This window comes from Lissotriton helveticus, chromosome 5_1 (assembly GCF_964261635.1).
Source record: "Lissotriton helveticus chromosome 5_1, aLisHel1.1, whole genome shotgun sequence".
Classification (NCBI taxonomy): domain Eukaryota; kingdom Metazoa; phylum Chordata; class Amphibia; order Caudata; family Salamandridae; genus Lissotriton; species Lissotriton helveticus.
In genome coordinates this window covers 1,929,794,179-1,929,817,731 of record NC_136065.1, presented here as the reverse complement: position 1 = coordinate 1,929,817,731, position 23,553 = coordinate 1,929,794,179, and the positions used below count along the sequence as shown (strand labels likewise).

The window sequence follows — 23,553 nt, the reverse complement described above, 5'->3', positions numbered from 1 at the left end:
ACTGATTAATCCACGTGCTCAGGACACTAATCCAATCTCGCCCACTTACTCAGATGTGGAGGCTGGGGAAGGTGACTACGACGAGTACAACTACCCTGCCGACACTGATCCTGAAGATCAGCATGACACATGGACAGATGCTGCAGACCCAGGGGATCCACAAACTGCCCCGGACACTCAAGTATATGCTGTAAAAACCTCCCCCACTGAGGATTCTGCAGCATTTAATGCACTAATTGAAAGGGCAGCTAAAAATCACGACGTCCAGCTGCATGCTGACCCTATTGAAGTGGACTTTCTGTTTGATACCTTTTCCACCTCTGAAAAGACTGTCAAGACTCTGCCAATGCTAAAGGGTGTCTTGAAACATGCTGCAGACATTTTTAAAGAACCCACACGTGCCAGGGTTATAAACCCCAGAATTTGCGACCCTACCTACATCAAGGGCCAGTTGCCGTTGGACTCCCTGGTTGTTTCTAATGCCCGGAAGAGGGCAAATTCACCGACTACTGGTGATGCTCCTCCCCCTGACAAGGAGTTTAAAGTGCTAGGAGCATCAGGGAAGAGGGTGGCGGCTCAAGCGGCCAATATCTGGTGTATTTCTAACTCGCAGGCGCTCTTGGCCAGATATGACAGGGCACACTATGATACCCTTGAAACCCTCTTACAACACTTGCCAGATGAGTATAAGGAGGCAGCAGAGATGCTCATTCAAGAAGGGAAGCTCATCTCAAATGCTTCAATTAAGTGTGCACTGGACGCAGCGGACACCGCGGCCAGGGCCATTAACACCAGTGTAATGTTGCGGCGTCAGGCCTGGCTCAGAATCTCCGGGTTCAAGCCGGAGATACAAACCACCATCCTCAATCAACCTGTAAACCCTGACCACTTATTTGGCCCTGAGGTGGACACCACCCTGGAAAAAATAAAAAAAGACACCGAAACTGCAAAGTCTATGGGGGCTCTTCAGTCCCAGCAGTTCAGGGGTAGTACTTTTCGTCGCTCAAGCAATAGAGGTGTTTCCAGAGGCCAGATGTCCCAGCAAACACAGTACACTAAAGGTGGTGCACAAACCTCTTACAACAAGCAGAGTAGAGGCGGATATCGCGGCAACAGCACAAAGGGCAGAGGTCGTGGAAACAACAACTCCCGATCCTCCGCCGCCAACAAACAGTGACGCCTTGTCACTGCCCCCCGACCATACAACACCTGTCGAGGGGAGACTCCAACAGTTCCTGCCAGTCTGGAAATCCATCACCACAGACAGGTGGGTCAGAAAACTTATCCAGTACGGTTATTGTCTGGAGTTAACATCCACTCCACCCAACATCCCCCCAAAGCACCGTCCTATGTCAACAGAGCATTTGCACTTATTGCAGCAGGAGGTGCTCGTCATGCTGCAAAAAGGGGCAATCGAGCTCGTGCCAGTGGAACAAAGAGGCTCGGGAGTGTACTCCCTGTACTTCTTGATCCCAAAGAAAGACGGGTCCTTGCGACCCATACTGGACCTCAGACCCCTAAACCAGTACATTCTATCAGAACACTTTCACATGCTAACTCTGCAGCATGTTCTTCCATTGCTCAGTCAAGGGGATTTCCCCCCTAGATCTAAAAGACGCATATTTTCACATTCCGCTACATCCGTCACACAGAAAATACCTCAGATTCACCATTCAGAATCAGCATTACCAATTCAAGGTCCTCCCTTTCGGAGTGACCACAGCGCCCAGGGTGTTCACAAAATGCCTGGCGACAGTGGCTGCGCACCTCAGGAGACAAAACGTTCACGTCTACCCTTATCTGGACGACTGGCTTGTCCAAGCAAAGTCGGCCCACCAGTGCGCTGCCAACATGTCCCACACCATTCACCTTCTTCACGATCTGGGGTTCTCACTAAATTATCCGAAGTCACACCTTCAGCCCGCCCATGTGCGGCAGTATCTAGGCGCGTTAAATAAACACTCTGGCAGCCACAGCGCAGCCAAATTCTGTGCGGATCAACAGCATTCAATTGCTGATACAGCAGTTCAGACCGCAACACTCGCTTCCAGCACGAGTGTTCATGCAGTTGATAGGCATGATGGCCTCCTGCATCTTCATAGTCCCGCATGCGAGACTACATATGCGTCCGCTTCAAGAGTGCTTAGCACGTCAGTGGAATCAGGCTCACGGACAGTTGAAAGACCTAGTGTTGGTGACCGGTCGGGCATACAACTCTCTGCATTGGTGGAATCCACACAACCTTTGCAAGGGCCGACCGTTCCAGGAGCCTGTTCCACAGATCATCCTAACCACGGACGCTTCTCTCCAGGGTTGGGGAGCTCATGTACTCCAAAACACAGTGCAGGGACTATGGACGACACAGCAAAGGAAGATGCACATCAACCACCTAGAGTTGATGGCGATCTTCATGGCAATGAAGGGATTCCAGATACATCTGTGCAACAAAGTTGTGTTGATCCGGACGGACAACATGACGGCCGTGTACTACATTCAGAAGCAGGGAGGTACACACTCTCCACAGTTGTCTCATCTGGCTCAGAGCATGTGGAAGTGGCCATTCAGAGGAACATCTTCCTCATGGCGGAACACCTCCCAGGCAAGGACAATCAGATGGCGGATCTGCTCAGCAGGTACAGCCACCAACTGCACGAGTGGGAGATACATCCATCAGTGCTCCACCCGTACTTCCAGCAATGGGGTCATCCAGAAATAGACCTGTTCGCCACAAGGGAAAATGCCAAAGCTTTGCCGCCAGGTTCCCGCACCCACAGTCGCAGGGCAATGCGATATGGATGAACATGGTCAGGCAAATTTGCGTACGCTTTTCCCCCAGCACCTCTAATACCGCTGGTGGCACGAAAGCTAAAGCAACACTCGCTGACGCTCATCCTGGTTGCTCCAACGTGGGCACGCCAACCATGGTACACCATGTTTCTAGAACTTTCCGTGGTACGGCATCAAAGGCTGCCCCTCACACCCAGACTTTTGACGCAGAGCCATGGCAACATTCAGCACCCAGATCCGCAACAGCTCAACCTGGCGATCTGGCTCCTGAGGTCTTAGAGTTTGGCTACCTCAACTTACCTCCTAACTGCATGGATATCATACGGGAGGCAAGAAAGCCCACCACCAGGGCATGCTACGCAGCAAAATGGAAGCGGTTTGTCATTTATTGCGTGGACCGCAACATTGACCCGCTTGACGCGTCCACGCATAACATCATTTGTTATCTGTTGCATCTTTACAAATGCAATCTGGCATATGCTTCCATTCGGATACATTTATCCGCCATAGCGGCTTATCTCCAAAACAGGCAGCATCTCTCTCTTTTCCGAGTGCCTGCCATTAAAGCTTTTCTAGAGGGGCTCAAACGAGTCATTCCTCCCAGGACCCCACCTGCTCCTGAATGGAATCTTAATGTGGTACTCACGCGACTGATGGGTCCACCTTTTGAGCCTCTACATTCATGCGAGATTCAGTTCTTAACATGGAAAGTGGCTTTCCTGATAGCCATTACGTCACTGCGACGTGTTAGTGAGTTCCAGGCGCTCACTGTACAAGAGCCATTCATGCAAATTCACTCCAACCGGGTGGTGCTGCGCACTAACCCTAAATTACTTCCAAAGGTGGTTTCACAGTTCCATGTCAATCAGACTATTGAACTGCCTGTGTTCTTCCAAAATCCAGAGACAGTGGCTGAAAGAATGCGCCACACTCTTGACATCAAACGAGCTTTGATATACTACATTGATAGGACCAAAGATTTTAGGAAGACGAAACAACTCTTTGTTGCCTTTTCTGCCCAACACAAGGGCAACCCCATTTCCAAGGCAGGTATAGCCAGGTGGATCGTTAAGTGCATTCAAATTTGCTATCAAAAAGCTAAGCGCACTTTAACGATCCCCCCCCGAGCCCACTCCATCCCGTAAGTTGGGGGCCTCCATGGCTTTCCTTGGGAATATACCTTTAGAAGACATTTGTAGAGCAGCCACATGGTCTACCCCACACACATTTACAAAACACTACTGTGTAGATGTGCACTCCAAGCAGCTGTAGGGCAGGCTGTTCTAAAGACACTTTTTCAAACGTCTGCAGCTGGCACAGGCGGCCGCCGCTAATGGAGGGACTGCTATATATTCTATGCTATAGATATGAATTCAGCAGCCCACATGCCTCGAACTGAATATGCTACTTACCAGTATGCATCTGTTCTTGGCATGTAGGGCTGCTGACATTCATATCGCCCACCCTCCTCCCCGACGCCTGTAGCGGCTGCAGACTTTACACTTACTCTTAGCATGGTCATCGCTCACACTGTTACACTCCATCTTCGCCACAATGGCTAAAAACAATCTGGGGATGGAGTCGATGCCCATGCGCACTGTAGTCCAGGGGAGGAGCCACCTATCTCGTGATACTTCGAAGACTCTTCCAGGACAACAATGTGCAATCATCCGGACCCAACACTAGGCGGCGATCTATGCTATAGATATGAATGTCAGCAGCCCTACATGCCAAGAACAGATGCATACTGGTAAGTAGCATATTCAATCTGAAACATAATGCATGCAGGAATCCAAACTCATTTGCCAGAGCGAAGCTGTTTGCTCTTATGCGGACACCTGTAATGTGAAGAGCTTAAAAATTGTGTCCAGTCCTCAGACGAGATGTACATTGTAGACATTGAAAGAGCTTAAGAATTTTATCTGGAAACCCCACTTGCTGAAGATTGAATGGAGAATTTATTCTGCCATACATGTCAAACTTGTTGCATCCGTGCAGAATGTCCACTTGGAAGCAATGTTCCTCCAATTGTTTCCTCTGTGTGCGGCAGTGTACGGGCTTCTGTGCGCTGCAGCCAAGGCTATGTGGGCCAAGAACCTGACCATGCATGCTAGTGCAACGACAAATATCAGTTCAAATACCACTCCAAACTTTTGTATAAGAAAGTGCATTTACAAACATGCAACACCATGTGAGGGGGTCCTAAGACTGGTTTCCAGTTTAGACACACATGCCAGGACAATAATTGGTTACACAGACATGTACCTGGGAAAAAATCCTACAGTTTCATCACAAAAGAAGTTATATCAATTGTGCATACTTTACAATTAATACAGCCAGTGTAACAATATTGTAGTCTGCACAGGGCGCACATTATTTATGGAACAGACGTTTCACGCGTGTACAACTTCATTAGCAATGCCAATCAAGTGAGCTATTTTAAAGGCTTCACATATACATTCCAACCATTCATGTTTTACCCAGTCATCCGGGGGAAAAAAAAAATTAGGCAGAAACCTACTGTCCTATTCACATTATATGCAGTTTGTGAACTGCATGGTACACATTCTTTGCAGCAGGGATATTAACCTTCTGTGCTATTTTATGATCGGGCAAAGCATCAGCTAGACAATACCCTAATCTCTCTCCAGGAGGAACATTAATCACCAAATTTATTTTGAAATGTATAGTGTTGCCTGGAAATTGCTGGAGGCAAGGAGCACGGCATCTGATGCTTTCAAAACCAAAAAATAAACTTGCAAAAACTCATTCAATACAAACCGAGATTTATTGATCTCTTGGAGGGCTGTTCTTTGATGAGAGACTTCCACAGCAAACCAACAGCTCACAAGCAAAGAGGCCCAATCGAGATGAGAGATAGAAATATTTGTGATCTTGAAAGCGAGATAACAGTTCTCTTTCATGATCACTAAATGCATGTAAAAAACCACACAAGCCCCGAAGCCGCACTCCTATTACTGAAATAAATGCAGCAAATGGCATGTGTAGGAAACACTTGCTACTTGCTGTGGAAGAGGAATGATTCCTTTCGCTGCCACTGCTCCCCCTCAAGAAGCGAATGACCGTTTTCATGCCGCTCGTATTTTAAAAGCACCGGCGCGAAATAGGTCTATTTCGACTGTAAAATTAACTTCCAAGCAGTGTTCCCTGTAAGGCACTTGGGATACCATGGGTGCGAGTGTGCACCTTACAGGAAACTCTTTTTGGAAGTTAATTTTACAGTCAAAGTGAAAAGCCCAGCTGTAAACTTGTTGTTCCGAAACACCCAGTTCCTCAGCTGGACTGCCATTTGGCTCACGGAGTTAAACTTTATCCTTCCCCGTAGGAAGCTGGCTTTGTATATACTATACGAAAGTGAGGTATAGTGTGCATAGATTCCAGTGGAACCCAAAAGGTAGGCAGAGGTAAAGTAGATCGCACCTCACTCTCTATTAGTGTGGCCGAGCAGTAAGGCTTTATCAGAGGACAGTGTTAAGCATTTGTTGTACACACTCCGTCAGCAAATGAATTCACACACTCAAAGACTGAGCTTCAGACCATTTGGTTTTGTATAAAAATATTCTTTTAGTTATTTTATTTCCTAGAAACGAAACAAGTCCGGCACAGGTAAGTGATAAATATGCATTTTGCAGTAAATATACAGTTGTAACACAGTTTGGATTGTAATTGTATATGCACTTTGTTTTGATTTACAGTACTGTTACTGAGAAATGCAATGCTTTGAAAATACAGTACATATACTTTGGGCTTTTTAGTAAAAGGACCAGTACATTACTTTCAGATTACTTTTCTTACACAGTGTAGTATACCTGGATAATAAACTGGGACATTTCCTGTAAACAGGTAAGTATAAGCGTTTTTGTTATTTAGTACAGTTGTAAAAGGATGTTCGAGGCATAATGAGCTGCAAATTACACACTGTGCATAGATCGCCACCTAGTGTTGGGCCTGGATGTTTGCAGTTGTTTTTGTCCTGAAAAGTCTTTGGAAGTCACGAGATAGGTGACTCCTCCTTTGGATTACACTGTGCATGGGCATCGGCTCCATTCTTAGATTGTTTTTTGTCCGCCATCGGGCGCGGATGTGTTTCCTGTGCTCCGGGTTGTACCCGATTCTCCTTCGGCGCGCAATCCTCACCATTTTCGACAGTATTATTTCTAACGCGTTTCCAATCGACGCTACTCTTCAACTTCGAAGTCTTCAATTCCGGTCGTCGACGAAGGCCTTCAGTCCTTCCTAGGCCTTATCTTCTGGCTCATGGAAAGGACGCCATTCAAGAAGTTTCGTCGATGTGGGTCGAAGTTTCCCCACCCCGATCTCCATGAGATGTGCAACCTTTGCCTCTCACCGGAGCACGAGGCCAGAGACTGTTCCGCTTGTGCCTCCTTCCTCTCCAAAAAGACGATTCGGGACCAACGAGCTCGAAGAACAATGACTTGTGCATCAGCTTCAATCCCAGACGACATCATCCAAGAGGGCGTTGACGTGCCAGAACAGGAGCAAGAACATGGCGTCGACAGCAAGTCCGAGGCCAACGACTCAGACGTCAAGGACATCACTCCAGCACAGCGGGTCGTAAGTACACACGTTGACCCCGACCCCTCCTCGACACCCTCCAAGAAGGCTTCGGTCACACCTTTGACTTTGGGACCAGGTGCACACCAAGAGACTGCTTCCCAGGCTCCGCCTTCGGGCTCTGCAAAGAAGCTTAATAAGCCTTTAGGCGACTCGTGCTCGAGTCAGTCTACCCCCGGTGCCGGCACACACCTACCGGGACCGAAAAAGAAGCCATCTTCTTCCTCCACGCCAGCAGCTTTCACATCTAAGCACTCAGCACCGAAGACTGGCACCGGCTCCTCTGCACCAAAATCACACTAGGAGCCGAGCATAAAATTACCACAGAAAGTACCCGACTCCCGTGCCTCGAAGCAGAAAAAAGCCTCTGAACCGAAAAAACCACCCGTTCCACCGGCCAAAGACACTGCAAATGAACATGTTTCAAAGCCGAAAGATGCTACAGGTTCAGTGCTGAAAAAGCCTACGGAACCAAAGCCCTCTGCAACGAAGGATCTACCGCCCACAGAGGAACTATTTCATCCAGATCCTACACAAAAGACTCTTGTAAAAGATCCCAAAACTGGTCGATTGACTCTTAGTTCTAAAAAACGACCATTAGACACGCCTGCACTGGCTCATCATCCTAAAAAAAAGGACATTGCAACCTCTCCTACAAGGATACCTTCTCCTCCTCCTCCTCCCCCCTACCACAACACTCCCCTACACCATCAGAAGATAATGACGGGGATGACACCTCTGATGACACAGAGGTTGGTGCAGATGAGTCACCAGATAATCCTAGTCCTCCTGGCTCATCTGACCCTTGGGATGATTATAGCACCCCAGACGTCCCTAACATCCCACAAGATGACATATACCCCTCCAGACCTTCCCCACCAGAGGACACTATGGGATTTAACCAACTTGTCCATAGGGCTGCCCAATACCATGGGGTTGACCTACATACAGACCCAGTAGAGGAAGATTTCCTTATGGATACCTTTGACACCACACAAAGGTCCACCTCAATTTTACCCATGCTTAAAGGGTTCATTAAGCATGCACCAGAAATCTTCAAAGATCCAGTTAGGGCTTGAATCATCAACCCCCGAATTGAGAAGAAGTATAAAGCTGCCCCTCAGATCCAGCCTACATTAAAGGGCCTGCACCACTAGACTCCCTTGTAGTCTCTAACGCACGCAAAAGAGCCAATTCACAAACATCAGGCGAGGCTCCCCCACCAGATAAAGAGTCTAAGCTCCTTGACGCCTCAGGCAAAAGAACAGCGTCACAGGCAGCAAACATATGGCGTATTGCCAATACTTAGGCACTACTAGCAAGATACGACAGGGCACATTATGATGAGTTAGAATCCATATGCAGCACCTTCCAGACAAGTACAAAAATAGGGCCAATGAACGTATACAAGAGGGTAAAACCATCACCAATACCTCTATTCGTTGTGCCCTAGATGCTTCATGGGCGATTAATACCAGTGTCCTTTTGCGTAGGCATGCCTGGCTACGCATTTCAGGTTTCAAACCTGAAGTACAAAGTGCCATCCTCAATCAACCCTTTGATGAGCAACACTTATTTGGGCCTAATGTGGATGTATCCCTTGAAAAAATGAAAAAGGATACGGCCCACAGCTAAATCTATGGGAGCCTTGCAGTCGCTGCTAAGAGTGGGTACTGCTATATGATCTATGCACAGTGTGTAATCTTCAGCTCATATGCCTCGAACGGAAAATGCTACTTACCAGTATGCATCTGTTCTTGGCATGTAGAGCTGCAGAGTTACACACGCCCACCCGCCTCCCCGGCCACCTTTATCTGGTCTGGTATTATCTAAATTAGATACAGCTTACATGAGCATCCTTCCTGTTTCTTACAAAACTCCATCATTTCCCTGCTGGCGAATAACAATCTGAGGATGCAGCTGATGCCCATGCGCAGTGTAATCCAAAGGAGAAGTCACCTATCTCGTGACTTCCAAAGACTTTTTAGGACAAAAACAACTGCAAACATCCAGGCCCAACACTAGGTGGTGATCTATGCACAGTGTGTAACTCTGCATGCCAAGAACAGATACATACGGGTAAGTAGCATTTTCCTTCTTAGATTTTACAACTCCACGCTTAGAAACTTTTCATAGAAAAACAGTCAATGTTATCCTGTGAAGGAAAATAGTGTTATCGGTTCAAAGATAAGTACTTTGTTGTGGGAGTTGGTATTCTTGGGTTAACTAAGGGGTCCTCCAGGGTCAAGGATGGACTCTTGTTACACCCTCAGCTGCACTAGGGCAGCCGAGTGCAGAGTGCTTAGGCCCAATGTTATCCAATGTGGAATAAGGGGCCTCTGGTTGGTGGCTGCTGACGAGCAGGCCTCTGGGTTTAGGAGCAAAGCTCCTGGATTTAAGCTCAGGGCAAATGGGGGTTTAGGCCAGAACAAAAGATGCACCCTCAGCGGTACTGGGGCAGCCGGGTGCAGAGTGCTATTTTGGCGTTGGAAGGCCCTGTAGCTTTCAATGGGGAGTCTCTAGATTGCAAAAGCACTGCAGGCTCGGAGACGAAGGTCTGCTAGGTGCTACCACCATTTGGAGAGTTAAGTTGGGATGTTGGGGATTTGTTAGGCACCGTCGGTTGGGTCACCCTAGGCCATGGGGCGTCGGGCTCAGGGGTGCCTTTTAGGGTCAGATCTTCTTACCAGCTCCTGGTCGGGGTTGGTGGGACCTTCCGGTTTGAGGCAGCTGGAGACTTGAAGCAAGTCAGGGGTCGCTGGATCTCGGGTCAGGATCGCCGGGGAGACCTCCTCTTGGTGTTGGGCCACTCGAACGTGGGCTGTGGGCGTCGGGTGCAGAGTGGTGCAAACTCACGGATCCTTGTGGAGCTGGAGTCTGTTATTTGAGCAAATTCGGTGTTCACGGGAGACAGAGTCTTTGGGATTGAAGGCAGGCAGGTCCTCTGAGTTTCTCAAGGTTACTGGCAGCAGGACACACAGGGATTTCGCTGGAGCATATTCGAGGTGGGGACAGGCCGGTAGGGCTGGGGCCAAGTCAGTGGGCGTCCTCCTCGTGTTAGCTTCAGCACAGCTGTTTGGTCCTTCTTCTTTTCTTCTTCTGGTTTCTTGTCTGAGGAGGCAAGGTTCAGGGGTGCCCCTAAATAGTAGGTTTAGGGGCGTTACAGGTAGGTAAAAGGTTGGGAACAATGGGTCCCTTCCCTGGAGTGGTTACACACCTATTATGCCACTCTCCAGTGGGAGGGGGCATAAGCCTTTCCCTGGTTGGCTGGGTTCCCCATCTGCAAGATTGCGGGGACTCAGAGTTGTGCTTCACATCGCCTCCTCCACCCGAGGGGTGGAGTTGGCAGAGGTGGGCACACCTCTCTTCCTCACTTGTTTTTCCCGCTGGTTCTCCTGCCCAAAGTGGGTGTCAGAACCAGTGGGGACCAGTTGCTGAAATCAGCTAATGGCCTGGGGAAGCTCACAAAGGCTGCAAGCCTTTGAAGCTTCCCATTCATGGATCCTGCCCATCCTGGAGAAGGAGGCTTGGCACCGCATCCCAGGATGTGCAATGTTTCAGGCCCCCGAGAGCAGCAGGCTCTCGACCCAGGGATCTAGAAACATGTCTAGCATCTCTAAGATGCACTCTGTGTGCATTTTTCATTAAATCCCACACTGGCACCAGTGTGGGTTTAATGTGCTGAGAAGTTTGATACCAAACCTCTTAGTTTTCAGTGCAGCCATTATGGTGCTGTGCAGTTCGTAATGACAAACTCCCAGCACCATATACTCTTAATGGCAGCACTGCACTTACAATGTCAAAGAATGGACTTAGCCTCTGTAGGGGTACACGGCTCATGCACCTGTACCCTCACCACTGGTATAGGGCACCCACCTAGAGGGGTGACTGATCTATGATAGGGCACTGGGTTGTAGGCATGGCACACAGGGATGTGTGCCATGTCGACTCTTCACTTTGCTCTGCACCAAGACACGCAGCCTGCAAAGGCAGTGTGTGAGTGTAATGGTACAGGGCCTCTAAGGGTGGCACAATAAGTCACTGGTCCCTGGTCACAGTACCCTGGGTACCTGTGGTACCATTTACCATGGGCTGACCTGTGGCCAGAGATGCCAATTGGGTTTTGTTTTTAATGCAGGTTCAGGGAAAAAACATAGGCCCCGGGCACCTGATTGGCAGGAGCCCAGGACACACTCCGTCACAGCACATCAGCAGTTCAGCAAAAAGTGGGGGCTACCATGCAGAAAGAGGGCACTTTCTCACCTGCCCTGCTTGTTAAAGTGGAACATGGAGTCAGTGTTGTGTGTGTGTGAGGATTATTCAACTTTTGCCTGCTAAAGAAGAAGAAAGATCTTAAGTCCTAGGAAGATATCTTTTAGGTCCATGTGAGCTTTATGAATCTTAATTTATAAGAATATTTGGCTGTAGATACACATGCTGTGCATACTCCTAACATCTGGTGTTTGGCTTGGACTGTTTTTTTGGTTTGAATATCTTTAATTGCATTTCACTCGTTGTACACAATACATACCATAATATCAGACATGAAAATTTAACATAACGTTTCGTATCCATATAGAAATATGCAGCATAAACAGCAGTTAGCCACAGTACATCTTCACATGCTTCATGTCATACAAATCAAATATGCATTCGAGGGCGTGTTGTCTGAGAAAACATATATTTGAGAAGTGGTAGGCCTATTTGGGAAAGGAGAATATAACTGGGAACAGCAAACCACAACAAAGCCCATGGTGTAGAATAACCTAAGGGGTTCATGAATCAAAATAAACTTCAGAGAGTATATGGCATCTTGGTTAATCTAACTGTTCGCCATGGTATCCAGTGGTGCATTACAAAGGGTATGATCTTATCTATGTGTCTCTATGAGCCTGTGTTATTAACCTCTTCGACGCTCATGACGAGCTGAGCTCGTCATGAGCCACTGTGCTCATGACGAGCTCAGCTCGTCATGGCCCGTGGAACGCTCAAGTGCGGGGAGAATTCCCCCGCTGTGCTGAGTGTTCCACGGGAGTCAATACACCAGTGACGAGCTCAGCTCGTCATGAGCACCGGAGCGCCGTAGCTCATGACGAGCTCAGCTCGTCATGAGCATGGGGGCGCTGTGCGCGCCCCCCAGCACAGCGGGGGAATAACCCCCGCAGCAAAGGGGTTAAACAGTCACAGGATGGATCTTCCGAAACATGTGTCATTGACAAATGAATGTAAGTATAGGCCCATATGTCTACATTTCAACAGTCATAACATTATAACAATTGTCAAAACTAAACAATAGCGAAACACAAGATAGTCAAAGCAAGAGAAAAGGAAAAGAATAATAATCTAACAAAGAAAACGTTTGCGTGCTGCCGCTAGTGCGAGATATCGGTTGTGGGGTATATCCTGCATGGGAGCCAGGGACCATGCAGCTGCTATACTCAGGGTCCGGCAGGGAGGTGGAGGGGCCAATAGCGCGCGCAGCGCCAGCGTCATGGTGTTTGGCTTGGACTGTTGCAACTTGTTTTTTTCTTCAAAGAAGTCACAAGGTCTCGGTGACTTCTCTGTTAGTAAATGCGAATGGGCACCTACTCCTTGTTAGATTATTTTTCTCCGCCATCGGGTTTGGCCATGTATCGAAGTTGCTCCCGGTATCAACGCTGAACATCATGTTCACGGTGCCTGTTGCTTCCAGTCCCGTCGCAGAGAAGAGTTCTCTACGCGGTCCTCGTTCCATCTTTCTTCTTCATCCAGCACACCAAACATTGTTGTCAAAGACCTGGCCAATTGACACGCGGAATGCGCCCACTCTTCAGGGCATCACATCTTCCCCATTGACACCAGAGAATGAAGACGCGCAGAGGATGATGGAACGGACACCAATCAAGACATGCCCTCAGTGCCGCTCAAAACAATCCTGCGTCAGTCTCCATGCGGTCTGTAACTTGTGTCTCCCCACAGAGCACAATAACACATGTTGCAATTCCTCTTTCACTTTCAGGAACAAAAAGATCCTTTAGCAGCGGAGAGGCAGGCCATGGGCCCAAACATCTTTGGCAAGGCAGACTTGCTTGGCTATGAGGAAGAAGACGAGTTCCTTGATGAAGAAATTTCACAAAGAGGACGAGGTACTTGAAGGCACCCCATCTACTTCAGTTGACACTTGATCTCTCACTGAGACGTGTGAGTACAGCCAAAGCCTACATCTCTACACACGACCACTAAGTCACACAAATGGCCGCACGTCAAACCCAAGCACCTACCCCTGAAGGTTAAGGCTGTGAGCCCCGTGAACAACCCACCATCACCTTTGGCAGCGCCACCACCCTCAGGCTTTGGTTGACACAAAGGTAAGACGTCGGGGCCAAAAAAGGATTCATCTGAGACCTTTGACCCCTATCAGCTCTCATGTCCGAGATCCTTTGTCGGCGTCGCACCTTCAAGAACGACACTTTCATTGAGGCCGACATGCCATCAAAACCAAAACCAACATCGGCTGTGAAACCATCAGCAGCCAACTTCAAGAAAAAGCCCTAGAAGCTTCAACAGGAGCTGGATGAAAGACAGTATTGGATTATTATCCACCCCTGCACAGGCAAGCGCTCTGCCACTGGGAAGAATTTGCCATTAAAACAAATACTCTCCTCCGAGGACGCTCCAGAACTGGACATTCTTCCTCAGCCAGCGCTTTCCAATAGGCCTAAGGACACTGCTTGTTAGACCACCACTACCTAATACATTACCTCCTCCCTCACAACCTGTGACTTTCCCTCAGGGTCACTGCAGTCCATTCAGTCACAGGTAGTCCTAGCTCTACTCTCCAGCACAGGACTTCAGTGTGCTAGTCTCCATGCACCCTATGGATGATCCTTGGGTGGATTACGACATGGATTCCCCCCCCCCTCTTCCCCCCTCCATGCCCCACTACCCTCCTTTATTCCACGACCCCCCTTCCCGCTTCGGTGACCCATGGCCATGTCCCTGTTAAGGCTTCCTCACCAGATGACACAACCTCAATCCCATGGCGTAGACTAATGTGCAGCCAGCTATCACACGGTGGACATGTACGTCACCTTGGAGGATGATGAGTTCCCGGGGGAGCTGCTCCAGAACCCATCTTGCCCTCCAGTTTCTCCCTATGCTGAAGGTGATGGTGAATTCTGCCCAAAGAATTTTAGAGAGCCCTTAAAATCCAAGGTGGTAACGCCCAAGCTTAAAAAAATGAAAGCCTGTACCTTCAGATCTCCTCTACATCAGGTGTCATGTCTCCCCCCTCCCGGACTCCTTGGTTGTTTCCACTGTTTGAAAGAGAAAAACAGCCCAAGCTACAGGCAATGGTCCTCCTACATCTGATGAGGAGAATAAGCGCTTTGGTGCAGCTGACAGAAGCAGTTGGTGCTACCACATCACCAATTCGGTAAGCCTCCTGTCTCTCTATCACAGAGCCCAGTTGTAGGAGATGGGGGCCTTACTCCAACACCGAAAAAAGTGAGAACAGATTTTTGAGATAGGGAAGGCCATATTCAATGCCACCTTTCAGTATTTGTTGGATTCTGCTAATATTCTGACAGTGGGGTGAACTCTTCTGTGATCCTTCACCGCCATTGTTGGCTGCATGTCTCTGCAATCAAGCAGGAATCCAACAACATCTCAACAACCTGCCTTTGATGTAGAACACCAGTTTGGTCAGCAGACTGATGAGATGTTGAGAAAGATAAAGAAGGATACCAGCATTGCTAAGGCTATGGGTGCCCTTCAAGTTTCTTGAGCCAAAGGCTCCTTTTAGAGTCTGCAGGGAAGTTGTGGGTTCATGGCTACTTCCCCTGACCCAACACAGTCATAATAATGCCAGTAGTAGACCTACCACCAAAAGGGAGGTAGGGGTATGCACGGGGCACCTTTAGAAATAACAGCTCCAAGAGTCCCGCAGACCAATCCTCAATCTCAGGCTTCTCAACAGATACATCCTCTTAGAACATTCCCATATGGTCACTCTACAAGATGTGATCTTCCCACTGCATCTTGGTGACTTCATGGCCACACTAGACATGATTGGTGCCTGCTTTCATATCCCCATCCATCTGGCCCGTCGGCTTCATGGTAGGTGATCAGCACTACCAGTTAAATTTGTTGCCCTTAGGAGTCACCAGGACCCAAAGTGTCTTCACCAAATGTCTAGTGGTAGTAGCTGCCCATCTCAGAAGAAGAAACTTTGCCATGATGTACCACCTCCAGCCACTTCAAGAACAGCCCTTTCTTAGGTCAGTCCGCAATGCAGTCTTAAGCAAAACCTACCCAAGTGAGCAAATGGTTGCAGCGTTCCACCAACTACGGCCTCTTTTATTTTATTGCCACTTTGTTCTCTCACTGTTCATACAGTTATGCACCTATCAAACATGATGGCTTCATGTAGAGCCATAGTTCCTCACCCCAGGCTCCATATGCATCCGCTCCATGAGTGCCTTTCGGCACAGTGGTCACAAGAGTCGGGTCACTGGGAAGTTCTAGTGTTGATAAGGGCCAGCTCCCATCGCTCTATGCAGTGGTAGAAGAGCAACAAATGGTTACAGGGCAGGTTTTTGCAGACCCAGTTACCGTCACTGTGGATGCCTTGCTCGCAGAATGGTGGAGGGCGCATCTCAACGACATGACTGTCCAGGGTTTGTGGCCACCTCATCAAAGGGGTCTCTACATCAACCATCTGCAACTTTTAGCGATACACCTAGCCCTCTACCTAGATCTGCAAAAGCAAGATGGAACACACTCTCCTCAATTATCAGTACTACTGCAGCGAGTTTGGCATTGGGTGAACCATCACCAAGTACATCTCCTAGGGAAGGACAATGACTTGCAGACCTGCTCAGCAGGAAGCAGATACAGGTCCACAAGTGGGAACTCCACTAGCAAGTCCTACTCCCTTACATTTGTCAGTGAGGGGCCATGGACATCTACCTCTTCAACACCTGCAAAAATGTAAAATGGCCAAACTTCGCCTCCAGATTTCCACACCACTAGTCCATGGGCAATGCTCTGTGGATGAAATGGATGGGTATCTTTGTATTTGCTTTTCCTCCTCTCCCACTTCTACTGTACATGGTCCGGATACTGCAGAAAACATCCCTCACCCTCCTCTAGGTGGCCTGACAAACATTCTTCTCAACCTTTCTATACATGTCCTTCACGTCTCACAAGAAGTTCCCCAACAGGTCGGACTCTCACACAACCAAGGTAGAGTCTTTAGACTCCAGGCAGCTCAACCTAGTAAATTTTGCTTCAGAGGTCTTTGAGTGTGGGTATCGCTGCTTGCCTACCACACTGCTATGTGGGAGAGGTTTGTTCATTACTGTACCTCGAACCGTGTTAACTCTCCTACACCTATGGTACAAGAAATCATTTGCTGCCTGTTACATTTGCAAAAGTCAGGGCTAGTTTACTCCTTGATTTGACTGTGCATAGCCACTATTTCTGCATATATGCAGAAGAAAAATAGTCCTCTCTTTTCAAGATCCCTATTATTAAAGGTTTCATTGAGGGCCTTAAATGTGTCATCCCACATAGGGTGCCACGTGCCCTAGTTTGGAACTTGAAGATTGTCCTCACCAGACTCCCTTTGAAACACTACATTCTTGCCCTTCCCACATTCTCTCATGGGAGACTGCCTTTTTAATAGCTGTAACTTCCCTTCGGTATATTTGTGAACTGCAAGACTTCACATGACAGGAGCCTTTTTTCTAGGTCCACAATGACAGGGTTGTAATTTTTCTGCAGCCTCATTCGGTAGCAGAGAGAGCACTTTACATTCTTGACTAAAAGACTACTTTAAACCACAACAGCTTTTTGTTGCCTTTGCACAGCCTCATAAATGTGGATCCATGTCTAAGGCAAGTATAGCTAGGTGGTTGTCACATGTATCCAGACCTGTTACCTTAAAGCTAAAAGAGCTCTACCTGCCCTCCCAAGGCCTTGCTCCGTCTTCAAATAAGCCACCATTGTGACCTTTCATGGGAACATACTCACAGCTGACACCTTTAAAGCTGGCAAGTGCTCCACCCTATACACCTTCACAAAGCATTACTTTGTGGACAATCTGGCAAGCCAGCAGGGTAGAGTAGGTCAGAGTGTTTTAAGGACTTTGTTTCAGACATCTGCACCATGCACTGGATAGCCATTGCTCAACGCTTGGGGGGAGGGGTAAAGCCTGCTTTAAAGTTGATGCAGAGCATTTATATCCACAGCCGCAAATGCTACGAACTGATTATGTTGCTTACCCTGTAGGCATCTCTCATCATATGTAGTATTGTAGATTCACATGCAACCACTTGTATCTATGGAATTCAGTGTTTGCTACAGATATTTTCAAACTTATCTAATTATTTACAGTACACTCATGGGTCCATACCTACTCTCACTCGCTAATTGGAAAACAATCTAACAATGGAGTTCACTACCAGAGGAGGAGTCACTGAAACCTTGTGACTCGAAAAACTTCTTCTTAAAAACAAGTTGCAATAGCATGTGTTTTTACAGCACTACATATGACAAACAGATGTTTACAGGGTAAGTAAAATAATCCTTTCTGATGTGAACAGTTTATGGATGCCCCCCAGCCGTACCATGGTATAGTATCATTATTGCCGTGACCAGCGAAGGAGTTTTGTCTCTGGAAGCCATCACAGTAGATTTGATGATTTGATTTGAGACTGAACTTTTCTTGCATTCCAGATCTCCAAGCAGGAAGTTTGTCTAGTGAATGGAAAGATGGTGTTACCAGGCTCTCGTATTTAGACTCCCAAGAGGAACACCCTGGCTGCTTGACGCCTAGAAGCTTTTAAAACCACAATTCTTGCATTTGTTATGTTATAATATTTCTACTTGGTATAGCGTAACTAATCATACCCAAAGGTATATCACAGCACTGGGCCAGCACAAAAACACTACAATAGCTAGAACAGCCAGGTCTTCCAAAGTTTGTTAAACTTGGTAAATTCCGAACTGCAGTTTACATGGTACAGAAGTTGGTTCCAGGCCGAAGGGGTGAGAAACGAAAAAACTCTACCGCCCAGTCTGGTGGCGCGAACGCGTGGATCAATCAAGAACACCTTGTCACTTGATCTAAGAGTTCTTGGAGGACAGTAGTAATTCAATTTGTCCTTTAGGTATAAAGGAGCTTCACGGTTCAGTGCCTTGTGGGTAAGGCAGCAGGTCTTGACAATAATACACTTTCGAACCGGAAGCCAGTGCAAGGATCTCAAAGTAGGTCTCAACGGGGAACCTGCTGGTAGATTGAAGATCAGCCAAGCGGCCGTGTTCTGCACTACCTGGAGTTTGGACAGTAAGGTGTCATTAGTAGCCATAAGCAAGGCGTTGCCATAATCAGGTTGACTTATGCCAAGGCCTGTACCATGGTTTTCCTAGCAGCAGATGGTAACTGGGGGAAGACTTTACGCAGTAGTTGCATGTCAGAGAAGCAAGTGCCACAGATTGCAGAAACATGATCCTTCCTGTTTGAGACAGGTATTTGTGGCTTTCAGGGATGAACTGTATGTGTCGGCTTGTATATCAAACAAGAGCAGTGGTGCAGTGCTCAATCTATTGCTCATGCCACCGAGTCGACAAAAGGTTATTTAACATTTTTGGCTGCTTAACATGGCAATAAATAAGGACCAATCGTGCTGCATCTTTATTTCAGCTGTGTGATTGCCCAGTTAAATGTGATAAATGCGTGAGCTTCTTGACGTTTATAGGGAAACTTAAGTTGTGAAGGATAATGCACTCTGACAATTTCATCCAGAGACGATGGCCTTCTCATCTCAGTAGGTTTATATGTGAGCTCCAGGCAAGCAAAGATCGGAGACCACTACACAGAGCACCGATGGAACTGAGTTCAGGCCTGAGAGATATGTGTTTTAATGAAGACTGACAATACCAAATGAAAACTGAGAGCACACCCAGTCACTCTTTCCTACATCTGTCTTGTGATTAGTTAGATGGTCTCCTGTGGTACTACATTTTTCAAGGACATCATTCAAGTCGTCACCAACCTCAGCTAGATTTGCATACAGATACCCTACCACAAATAAGGTTCGTCTTGGATCATTACCACCCTGTTCATGGATCGTTACCACCCTCGCTGACCCTTAATTAAATGTCACCATCATTTAGTGTTGGGTCGCTTACCAGCTAGGTTCACTTTATACAGATCCCTCGACAAAAAGAAGAATCTACAAATAGCACACATAAGCCTTATAAGCATCAGCTGCTGATTAGAAAACTCTGTGCTTTATGCATTGCACTGCCAATCTATAGATTCCTGCACGAGAGGGTATATTTTGCCCAATTAGAATTGGAAATTACTAGGAATTACACCTCTTCTAGGAAGCGGATGCAGTGCCAAACAGCCAATAGGTCTGGCTTTAATATGGAAGGCGATTGTACCTTATTTCAATGTTTTTACACACAAAAAAAATTCAGTTTACCCCAAACCCTTAATATCCTTACTCCTTAAACGCTCAACCTTTTTCACAATGTCTTAACATCATTATATTTTGGAAAGGAACACTTTTGGACATGTTCCTTTTTCAGAGTTTTTATTTTTAGAACTAAGAATTTTGAAATGTTAACTTTGGAATGCTGTTTATCACATAAAGGCCTGCTCTATTGACTTTGCCAGTGCTGAGAAAAAGTTGCAAAAAAGGACTACTTTCTGTATACAATGAGCATGGGATATAAGGTTTTGAATGTGACAAAAAGTGTGAAACTTTAGTGTACCTGTCAGAGGTAAAATAGTCGCTCATGCATTTCAATTAATGCATTTCTTAGAGGCTGGAATGATACAGTAAATAACCACTAGCATGTGATGAGTGAGTAATGCTCCTCTCGGTGCAGCCAAATCCCACTCTGTATATTTAAAAAAAAACTTTAAAAAAAACTTGTAACAATAAGTCTTGCAGACAGCTGCGCTATGAAGTCCAAACGAACTAGGTAGAGCAGTGTGCATCCTGCAGATTGGAAGAAACAGGCATAGAAGGGGGTGACAGGTAGTTAGGAAGCATGGTTGTGGGGTGTAAGGCATTATGCTTGGTCTGGATCCTTTTGGAGACATTTTTTTCAGTCATGCCTCCCATACCACCCTTCCCAACTTGTTCGTAAGGAGCAATAGGCAAAAAACAGAGTACATAATCCAGAGACAGTCTACAAGAAAGGAGGCCAGCGGGGTACATTGTTGCCCCAGATATAATGTTGTGTGATTCTGAGTGCTCTGGGGTCCTATAAAACTGCTGAGTGGCGGAGCCCTGAGGAGAAGATAAAGATACTGGTACTGAGGTCCTGTTTATGTAATGTTAGACATGTTCATATGTTGAGAGCGGCGTTCGTTTCTGCTTCCATGCATGGTGAATGTGGTCTCTTCCTAGCACATATGATTGCTGTTCAATCATTCTCTCTCTTCACATTTCAGACTCAGAAGGCAGATATGGAGAAAGAGATTGAAAAGATACGTGATGATTCTGAAGCCAAAACCAGGTATATGCAGTCCTTGGTGCAGGAGAAAGAGCAGCTGCAGCACACTGTAGCCATGCAGGTAATTTGGTACTGTTCAAGCATATGAATCAGTCGGCCATCCTCGGTTTAAATGTGCATAGCACATGCAGGTATAGAGAAGTAGTTCTTAAGTGCCTGGTATAGGAGCATTGATTATTGGATGTACTTGTAGTACAGCAGTAAAGTGTTCTATACGAGGGCAGTGTCCATTAAACATCCTGTCTCGTGAGGTGTATTAGATGTGCTAGTTTGGAACAGTGGGTTATATGTCCTTTGCCATGCCAGTGATTATTAGATGCACCAGTGATCATTGAACATCCTCTATGACAAAGACGGTTATAAAATTTACGTATATGATAAACTGTATATTAGTTGTTACTGTAAGTGGGAGACAGTCATTGAGCATTCAGTTATGGTTGAAGGTGTTGGTTAGATGTTTGCTTTTATGGCAGGGCTTATTATGATTGATAGGAGTGTTTACTTTATTTTATTTAGATATTCAGCTATTAGCAAGCGATTGTATCACATTGCAGGATTTGTATAGTACTCATGGTGTGGCCGCTCAGCTCTCTGATTGTCATTGGTTCTAGTTCATCCTTCTTGAAAGTGTGTAGTTGGAAAGGATGTTGTGGGAGATGTTGATTGAGGTGTACAAGGTTTGACGATTTCTTGCAAACGTTGCGGCGCCTATCAGTGAGGTGTTGCGGAATGCGAGAGCCATGCCATTACTTACCAGTTTATCCGACTGTGAAACATTCAGGCTAGTAGTGGTTTAGGTATAGAGTTAATGGTTGAACACATTTGACAGGTGTGGAGCTGGGTAATGGGATATTGCCACTGGGAAGTGTTGATTATCAGTGTTGCTCTTCCAGAGGCTCTTATGTGTTTTTTCCTGCCTCCTTCTGGCAGTATTTTAGAATCTTTTCCACACGTGGGTTACTTAATTATTCTGAGGATCCTATCAGCAGTGCCTTTTAGTACATTGTTGGGCAACCCCCAAAAGGCAATGATTCAGTGCCTTTAAGCCAACAGCTTTGTCAGCCATCACAACAGTGTCCTGTGGAGTATTATCATGTATTCAGACATAGCTTTTGCCGTTACTTGTTTTTGAATTTTTTTTTATTTCAAATTTGTTTTATTGTTTTCATAAGCATAAACAGGCAGAACCATGCAATAGGTAGGCAACATATATAGACAGCAATTGAGACAGACATACACGTCTTCTCCACAAAGCAACCCATGGGCAAGATATATGCGCCAAATTTCCAGCGTGATGCTGGTATCGTAAGTGTGTAGCCTGAGTAAGGAGCAAAATATCAAAAACTTTAACCAAAAACCCCCTCCCCCCGCAAACCTCCCTCCACCCCAACCAGTGTGCCATACCAGTAAAGCAATCTCCAATAAGCCCATAGCGCAGGCGTCGCAGTCCCTCAGGAGGTCATGGAAGATCGTGTGGAACCTTTGTAAGGTGTAACAAGCAAAGGGATCTATGACATGTGATGACCCGGAACTCAGCTCATGGGGGATCGTGTGGGGCCTCTGTAAGCCGTAATAAATGAAGGAATCTAGGACAGGTGATTTCATTGAATTCAGTGGAGAGGAGGGACAATAGTGGTAGCCAAACCGTTCGGAACGGACTGTGTGAGTGTAGCTTGAATACGTTCCATGCCCAGAGTAAACCAGATTTTGTGCAGCCAACCTGTATGGGTGGGTCTGGTGGATGAACCCCATAGTGACAAAATGTGTTGTGATGCAGCTTGCATGGCGATCCCCATTTGACGACCTCGGACAGACTTCAGGGGGAAGGTAATTGCATTGGGAAGGCCTAGGATAGTGTAAGCTGAAAATCTCGGTATCTCAGTGTCGAAGGTGCTATCTATGTCATCTAAGACCGCTTTCCAGTATCCCCTGACCTCGCGACATTCCCTGAGGAGATGAGTCATGGTGCCCCGCTCCCCGCAGCCCCTCCAGCAAAGTGCCCTACGAGCAGGGTTCCCTTTGTTGAGTCGAACGGGGGTGAGGTGCTAATAAAGGACCAGTTTTATCGCTGCCTCCCTGCATGCGGTGTTGCGTGTGGTATGGGAAGCCCTATAATATATGTAGCTCCATTCCTGGTTTGTCAGGGTCCTCTCTAACTCTGCTTCCCAGCGCTTCTGCCCTGCCGCTCTAACTGGCGCAGCCGGCGGTGTGAGCATCTTGTAAAGTTCCGAGATGAGCCGTTTGTCCGACTCCTTCGTTACCAACCACTTTTCAAAATGTTATGCGCCTGCCGGCTAGGGAAGCATAGTCCGGGTCTGTGAGCCAGTGTCGAAGTTGAAAGTATTGCAAAAGGTGGGGGGAGACAACGTCATAGCCCTGAGCCAGGTCGGAGAAGGAGATAAAGCCCTGCAGAACGAAAAGGTGCCCTGCCGACCTGCAACTCATACCGCGCCACTGTAAAAAGGCGTGGGGGTCAGTGCCTGGAGGGAACTCCGGGTTATCTAGAAAAGGAGTGAGCGGGGATGGGAAGGTCGTCAGACCTCGTTTAACGGCAACTGTGTCCCAGACCCGCAGGATGGTACGGGTGATGGGCGCGCTCTGGAGGTACCGCGGCCTATTGTGCCGGAGGAGGAACGGAATCTTCCAAAGAGCTAT

The 23,553-nt window shown here is 47.2% G+C and overlaps 1 protein-coding gene across 1 annotated transcript in view; it reads left to right on the top strand.

The window, feature by feature from the left end:
* The window catches only part of CALCOCO2 (calcium binding and coiled-coil domain 2), a 641,412-nt gene that overhangs the window by 429,825 nt on the left and 188,034 nt on the right, over positions 1 to 23,553 (top strand). Inside the window, exon 9 of the mRNA XM_078645541.1 lies at positions 20,837 to 20,959. Coding sequence (XP_078501667.1) covers positions 20,837 to 20,959 — 123 coding nt within the window. The remainder of the gene's footprint in view (positions 1 to 20,836; positions 20,960 to 23,553) is intronic.